Below are 8,012 nucleotides of genomic sequence, written 5' to 3'. Positions count from 1 at the left end.
TTTTAAGATCGGGAGAGGTGTTGACAGCTCCTGCAATTACACACACCCAAGAATGAGTACATGTGTGTACTCTGATTGAATTAATTTGTTTGCTCCAAACACAAGGCACCATCTTCATCTAAAGTATTTATAAAAAATAGCCTGGTTAAACAAATGTTATGTCAGAGTCTAAATGGTAACGGTTTAATTAAAGGAAAGAAAAAAAGGAACAGTAGGTGAGAACTTATTATATTTATATACATACACACACTCAACTCACTCTCTCTCTTACACACACACAAGACAATTAACAAAAAATTGTGCACAAACAGCACACAGCAGACCAAACAGCAACAAACAATCTTGTGAGTGCTGGTTTTGGTACTGTAAGTGGCCTCATACAGTAAGTTATTGTCAAAGGTGTTAAGTTGGAGTTAAGGCATAGCTGTTCCTGTATGACCTTTCTTTCAAACCAAGAAGACACAGCAGTTTGTTGATTTCTATGTCATGAGATGTACACATAGATATAAAAACACCAAAAAGTTCACCCAGTCATGGTTTTTACTTTTTTTTTTTTTACTTCAGGGCATCAATAGCTTTGGCAACATGACCAAAAACTTCATCCACTGGCAACTCAGAGTCAATCTGGAGAGAGAGGAACAAGAAATATGAAAACATTTTAGAAATACTTTGTCCTAATGTTTGTCCTAATGATCTTTTGCTTTGGTCCCACCTTCCTGACAATGCCACGGCTCTCGTAGAAGGCAATGACTGGCTCAGTGGCTTTGTAGTACAGGTCCAGGCGCTTCTTGATGGTCTCCTCGTTGTCATCAGCACGGCCGCTGGTCTCGCCACGCTTCATCAACCTCATTACCATGGTCTCAGCCTTGGCATCAATGTACAGCAGCAGACAGGGAGCGCCGATCTGGGAAAAATACATAAGAACAAAGGTAGTACAAGTGCAAGGTACAAGACTTTGATTCAGCACAAATCCTCCTTTCCGCCTACCTTTTTCTCAAACTCTTCTCCCTGTTTGACCTCACGGGGATAGCCGTCAATAAGGAAGCCCTTAGACACATCAGCCTTGGCTATCATGGCATCCTTGATCATGTCTAAGACTGTGTCCTACAAGGAGATGAAACTATTTAAAACCAACTTATTTTTTTTACAAATCACAACTGAAAATATATATATATATATTTTCTTTACAAATCACAACTGAATATATATATATATTTTTTTTAAATGAAATACCAGTATGAAAAAAGGTTCATATGATAACGAATTACTTATTACAGTACAGGAATAAGTACAGGAATGTTTTCTATTACCGTATTTCTTCGAATAAACGCAGCACCAAAAATGAACGTTGTGTAATAAACGCCGCCCTCGAATAAACGCCGCACTGAAAAAATTAAACTTGGGTTAAATTCAACCCAAGTATTTATTACACATGTACATAACTTTATGTTTGAAAGCTAACGTGTATGAACATTTAGGCATGCTGCTTCAGATTTCTACACAATGTAGAACACCTGTATTTGAGACAGTTGTACTACCAACGCACACCTAATTGATAGCCAATGAGAAAGGGAATTGCCGCACTCATAGACAAACAAAGAATAGACAAGGAGGTCAGCGGTAGTAAATGAAACCTGCGTTTTTAGCAGCATTATTCATTTGTCACAATGCCAGCAACGATGTTGTCTATGACTGCACTGCAGCTACAATTCACGAGATCACCCTTACTAATTAAACGCTGCCCTCGAATAAACGCCGCACCAAAAATTAATGTTATTTAATAAACGCTGCAGCGTTTATTTGAAGAAATACGGTACATACATTGATGATTTATCAAGTTTCTGAAAAATCAGACATTTAACAAGTGGAATAGTAACAGCATGGATGTTTGCCATAGAATCCGAGAGCATATGGAGCTATCCCCATCTCCTGGCGGAACTCACTAGGGGTACAAGCTCTCCTTTCTGCATAATGGCCTGTAGCTGCATGCCCCTCTCGGAGCCAGAAGACACCTCAGCGCGCAACAGGTCCCCAGAAGACAGGTGGGTGTAGCCGTACTTTGCCACCACCTTCTCACACTGGGTGCCCTTACCAGAGCCAGGCCCACCTGTGAAGAACACACACGTGTTTGTGTCAGTTTTGTGTAAACTGCATGCTTGTGTCCTATTTTAACCCTTGTGCTACCTTTCGGGTCATTGTGACCCACCGTTGTGTTTCGACAATTTTACCTAATACAAAAATAAAGTGAAAGTTTCTTTTAACAAAAAATGATATTCTGAGAAAAGTGGATTTTGAGGGGTATAGCTCCATAGACCGCCATTCATTTTTCACTTGCCCGTGAGCGCCCTCATATGGAACCAGAGTGGAACTGCAAACAGTTCAGAAGCTGGAAGTTTTCCCGACAGTGGAAAACGTATTACGCCTGGGACACACTGGCTGCGAAGCGCCTGGATGCGCCGCGCAGCGCCACGATCGGCTACAATCGGCTACGACTGAGCAAAAGCTGTTCACACCAGACGCGCATTTCTCCGCGCCGGTCACCAAGCCTTTCAGCTACTCTGAGCTTTCCTTTACGCTGAAATGGTACATAAACATGGCATTGGCTATATCCCATCATTGATCCTTATCTACGTTGTCCTTGTAAAATTGTTGCTGACATACAACAACTCCCTGTGCTTTTCAACTTTGAGAATTCATTTGATGCTGATTTTAGAAATCGACTTGGGGGTTCTCTCTCGGTAGGCTATGTGCGTGTGTGTTGTGTGCAACGCGTGACAACTCGTTTCTCTCAAACAAACAAAACAACTACGGGCATGCTAGCTCAACGGAATCAATCCGTTTATTTTCATTTGTTTTCATCAGGGTAACCACATGTAAAGGACGTTTGTTACCAACATTGTGTAATTATAAAGTCTACAACTTTACAAATGCGAAAAAAGCCGATTTCGTAAGCATCTCGCGATCACAGGCGATCGTTTCGGCAGCTGGTCGAATGCTTACGAAATCGGCTGCAGGATGATGAAATACACCATATTAGTTGATATATTTGAATAAAAAAACATGTTATTAAGATTTTACTCCATTAATTGTAGACTACGGTGAACATTTGTAAAGTTGTAGACTTCATAATTACACAATGTTGGTAACGAACGTCCTTTACATGTGGTTACCCTGATGAAAACTAATGGAAATCAACGGATTGATCCGTTGAGCTAGCATGCCCGTAGTTGTTTTGTTTGTTTGAGAGAAACGAGTTGTCACGCGTTGCACACAACACACACGCGTGAAGATATAGCCTTTTAATGCCACCTACCAGCCTATCTGAACCCTATCTATCTTAACATGTCTACCCCCCCCCCGGTCTCCAAGACACAAACGTTGACAGGTATGGTAATCTCATGCCAAACTTTTGATAACATTTAGGAGCCCTGATTCTATAAATGCATGACAAAATATTTTACTCACCCACCACAAAGATAATCTTGGCATCCTTTATTTTGTCTGGAAGGAACATGGGGATGAAACAGAACAAAGTCTGTAAATCTTTAGAAACAATATTATTAATCTACACACTTTTTGTAAAATAAAATTCACAAACCAACAGAACTGTAAGTTTTTGTGAGAAAGGTCCATGTCTCGGTAGAATGACTGCAACCCATTGTTGACAGATTGGGGAACACTCTGGATAAGAGCGTCTGCTAAATGACTAAATGGAACAGATTGACTGCCCTGCACTTGAAGTGCAGTGAAGTAGCCTATCCCTCAGCACACTTATGTATTAGCTGTTATCATGGTAACTATCGTCAAGCACATAACGATGTGACCTCATGACCTACTCTAAGTAAGGGATAATGCCCGACTAGGGGTAGAATATCATACATTATTACACGGCTGTTCCTAATGCTGTAGAATGCACTTTTCACTTGAATGGGGCTTCCCAACGTTCTGCAGTCAATTCTTTTTCGATAACTGACCGTTGCTATGTATAATCGACCCCTGTCAAGGGAAGTGGCCTTTTTGCCTCGGATTCACGTCTTTCGTAGCACTCCGCAAGTAGTCCGGTAACTTTTCAACCCCAGCGTACTCCGTTGCTTAGCGACGTCAGCTGTTTTGAAGCCTAAAGAATGTTCAACGTCTATGAAGTTCAACGTCTTTGGCGAACTATTTCTCTGCTGATCAACACTACGAATGGTAACAAATAAATTGAAAAAAGACACACACTGAGTGTTATTGTTTCGTTTTGGCAAGCAACCGTGTAATAAGCGGGATAATGTATAGAACGCCGGTCATTATCGGGAAAATAAACCCCGACAGGGCAAACAGCACCCCGACGCGAATACATTATCCCTTACATATTGTACACCTCGTCGGGCAATACCTTGCCTATTCACCCAGACATGGTATAACACTTACTAACTTTAGCTCACAGTGGATGACTTTTGACAAATTATGCTTAAGGTGGGTTCTGTAGCAATTATGGGGCGATTTTGTTAAAAAATATTTTACAAAGGGATACGATGTGAATCACTGGGGAATACTGCAGTAAGCTACATTATATTAGAATATTCTAAATTGTTTCCTCTGAATATGTAAGGTCAAATTGAATCTCTTCAACAAAAATAAATGAAAGGGTAAACAATTCAGATCATTTAGACATCCAAAGCTCTGACTCTAGAGTCTGACTAGAGTCTAAAATTGAGAAAAGAAGTTACATTTTCAGACATTTCTGTATGTATTTTTTGTTGCAGTGTAGTCATTTGTTGAGTATGTTGGTATTCTTAGCCAGATTGCTACAGTGTAACCTATCATCCACAAGAGTGTGCAATTGCCCTAGCTAAACACATGCAAAGCTTTCTAGCAATGCGAACACAGATGTACACTTGACAAAATCCAGGAAATCAACTATAATTGTGAATATTTTAAATTTCATTGTTACCTGCCATGTTGAAGAGTTTTCCTTTAACTGGAAAAGAGAAAGAAAGAAAAAATTAGCCCTGCAGATGGCTACTTCGTTCTTATTCCCTTGCAAGAGGTTGTTAGTGTATGCATATTGTCTGACCACAAGAGTGCTTTGCTACAGCATGCTGAACATTCACCAATAACTCACTCTTTGGAGAGATAGTTGCAAATAGTATATAAAGTATTATAGCATATAGAGTATAAAAAAAGTAAGCATGCCTTTCTTTTGTCTCTGTGTTAGGAAGGTCTCTCTTCAGGCTTTCTTAAGAGTCAGAGCTAGGGGAGGGGAGAATAAGGAGGGAGGGCCATTCCTGGGTGTGTCAGGATGTCATGTGTAAACAGATCTCTCAGGTCAAGTGCATGTGTCATGTGACCAGGGGGGTATTCCAGAAAGCAGGTTATGTGACATACCCGGGTAAGTTAACTCCTCAGCTGACACCCAGCGTTGTAGCAACATTGCCAGTAGGTTGCTGCCACATTGTGAATCAGCTGGTGGGTTAACTTACCCGGTTATGTTGCATAACCTGCTTTCTGGAATACCCCCCAGGGTAGCCTAGACTGCATGGTTGTTCAGAATGTGTCTATGTACTGTAACAGCCGGTGTGACAGGTGGAAAGAGACAAAAACTGTTCTTGGACTGGATTCACTTATAGTAGTAAAATGTGTTGTTAATAGTGGTACTACTAAAGCTGAGCTACTTCTATCTAATTAATTCCTATCCAGTACCTTCAGATATGTACAAGTTATAATTATTGTAATAAAAGAAGTTGATTTTGAACCACAGCATGTCTGGGGTCAGAAAAGTTGACCGTACATCTGTTATTCAAGGCTTTTCGTAAAAGGATTCCTTTGCTACTGGGCTGGTACACAATGTCCTAGACTTGAACACAAACAGAGACACACACATAAACCCACACATATTCAGTCTGATAGATCAATGCCATGGATGTTTGGTAAAATAAAATGTAACATGCTCTCCTCTCCTTTTTTTTAACCGTTGCCTGGTTTTAGCCTTACAGGGTAACATGTACGGTTGGGAGGCTGTATAACCTTTGCAAATGTCATCCTGAGTCAGCACTGTTCCCCTTTGGGACTTCCAATGCCAAGTATGGTCCCCACAGCAGACAGAACCACAGCTCTCCTCCTACCATAACTCCTCCTGCCTCCTGTATGCCATATATGATTTGGGTGTAATAGGTAGGGTGACAACCTGGCTACTACCTTTTCCAGTTGAAGTTTCAGTGTGTGTGTGACAGATTTAACCCGTGAAGTTATGTGTGGATAGAAATATAGTGTATGTTAAAAGCCATTACTGTAGGTGGCATCTTAATATACAGAAAAAACATTAATAAATGCTTGCTTGATCATGTACTGTATGAATAATAGTAATGTGGTTAACTGGTATTATAGCCATTTAATAAATAAAAATTACACGATTTTTGACATTTGTTTAACCAGGTATGTCACATTGAGATTAAAAATCTATTTTTCAAAAGACCTAATTGTAATGCCGAATGGGTTCTTTATCATTGCTACACCACCTATCTGCATAAAACTGTAGAGATTGGCTTCAATACAGTAGACTGTTGTGGGATGTCATTTATCATGTTCTATAATAACGCATGGATCACCTTCACACTAGAAGGTATAAATATTGCTACAATTGCAATCCTTTGTGCACTCTCATATTTATTAAATCAATGTGACACAAACTTTTCACACACTCACCATCCAATCCAACTTCTATTAAGCGCATGCCTAACATATAAGTTCTCTAACCTTAAATCCTGACCTAAGAAGTTACTCCAAACCCTCTGCACCTGTTTAAATTCAAGTTTTATTATTGATGTCTGTGGCCATACAGTCCTGATATATAAAGCCCCTGTTTCTCTGTGCAGCTGTCATAAGCACATGTGGTGTCTAGCCTGAACTTGGTTTAGACCCTGGAAATTCCATGAAAGTGACAACACTTAATGCCATTCACAAGAATGGTGCTAAGCCATAAGCATTTAATCCATCATTGCAACTGAACTCTCCCTATTCTCTCCCTGTGAAGCAAAGCAGGTTACTGAGTTTGTTGTTTATCTGTAGTGTAATGCACCTTTAATTTGAGTGCATACCCCTTTTAGGAAAGGCAGGACACCTCTCTGACGTCAGTGCTGTTTAGTTTAGATATGTCATGGTGTGTGTCTAAATATGCATGGTGTGTATCTGTATGTGTGTCGGTTAGAGGGATAATGGTGGCTGTTGTTGTTGTGGCTTTGGTGATTTTGGTGTGCGCCACTGACTGTCGCAGATGTGTGAATGCACAGTGCTAAGAAAATGCTAAGAAAAATACATGACAGTCGACATGATGAAGCAATGAAACTCTGGCTCTGGATAGGTTATGTTTGTCTGATTTGGATGTTAGCACAGTTTGCATAGAACCCCACTAAACCATGTAATTATTCCAGAGTATATCTCTGGAAAGCAATATTAGCAGGAGAAAATAAAATGCATAACATAATAATTATTTGAGAGACTGGTTGCTTAATAATGTTTGTCAGGCAAAACGGTGTCATTAAGATATTTAACATAAGATTTGCTCCTCATGTCTAGGTTGTGCAAGCCTTTGACTCGCCTTACTAATGTCCTCACTGACCACTCCAACCACTAAATGTTTTGCAGCACAGAAACACTTACTGGGATACAATGAGGCTCTCTCTTTCTCTCAATGTGTAAGCAGTCCTTTCCACTCACACACATAACCATCTTTCTCTCTTTATCTCCTGCATCCCCTCTGGAACAATAAGCCCCAGTCGTTTCGGCCACTGCTTCCTGACTTCTTTATGTATGGTGCTATTGTATGCATGTGTGTCTTCTGTACCAACCTCTTGACGCGTTGCGTGGCTCTAGTCCAGTGCTTGGGGTTCTGCTGCTCTGTCTGTGTCCTCTGTCCCTGCAACGCGGCGGCCCTCCTTTCCCCTCCTGCTTTTTATAGCTCCGTTGAATCCTGCTCAGACCGCACAGCATTCTGGGTAGGAAGGAGAGAGACAGAGGAGGAGGGAGAGAGG

General features: G+C 40.7%; 1 protein-coding gene across 2 annotated transcripts; it reads right to left on the bottom strand.

Moving 5' to 3' along the window:
- Nucleotides 1–216: 216 nt before the first annotated feature.
- ak1 (adenylate kinase 1) lies at nucleotides 217–7,972 on the bottom strand. 2 transcript variants are annotated; one of them, XM_067258120.1, is made up of 8 exons: nucleotides 7,830–7,894; nucleotides 6,739–6,779; nucleotides 4,937–4,963; nucleotides 3,466–3,501; nucleotides 1,944–2,107; nucleotides 988–1,104; nucleotides 713–904; nucleotides 217–624 (listed from the first exon to the last, which is right to left on the bottom strand). In XM_067258120.1, exons 3-8 carry the CDS (start codon nucleotides 4,941–4,943, stop codon nucleotides 556–558), a joined length of 585 nt encoding a protein of 194 aa, XP_067114221.1. In that variant the 5' UTR covers nucleotides 4,944–4,963; nucleotides 6,739–6,779; nucleotides 7,830–7,894; the 3' UTR covers nucleotides 217–555. The 2 variants fall into 2 exon arrangements, with proteins under 2 accessions (XP_067114221.1, XP_067114220.1); XM_067258119.1 differs by lacking the exon at nucleotides 6,739–6,779 and having other exon boundaries at nucleotides 7,830–7,972.
- Nucleotides 7,973–8,012: the final 40 nt, after the last annotated feature.

Source organism: Osmerus mordax, chromosome 20, assembly GCF_038355195.1.
Source record: "Osmerus mordax isolate fOsmMor3 chromosome 20, fOsmMor3.pri, whole genome shotgun sequence".
NCBI classification, from domain to species: domain Eukaryota; kingdom Metazoa; phylum Chordata; class Actinopteri; order Osmeriformes; family Osmeridae; genus Osmerus; species Osmerus mordax.
Note: the sequence above shows the minus strand (reverse complement) of the source record. Positions and strands in the feature narration are given on the sequence as shown.

Excerpts from the sequence above, each read along its gene's own strand:
- ak1 (XM_067258119.1), bottom strand. The coding sequence starts at position 7,971 with ATGCTGTGCGGTCTGAGCAGGATTCAACGGAGCTATAAAAAGCAGGAG. Across the intron at positions 3,502-4,936 it reads AAAACTCTTCAACATGGCAG|ACAAAATAAAGGATGCCAAG; the intron begins GTAACAATGAAA and ends TGTTCCTTCCAG. Across the intron at positions 2,108-3,465 it reads CAAGATTATCTTTGTGGTGG|GTGGGCCTGGCTCTGGTAAG; the intron begins GTGAGTAAAATA and ends TGTTCTTCACAG.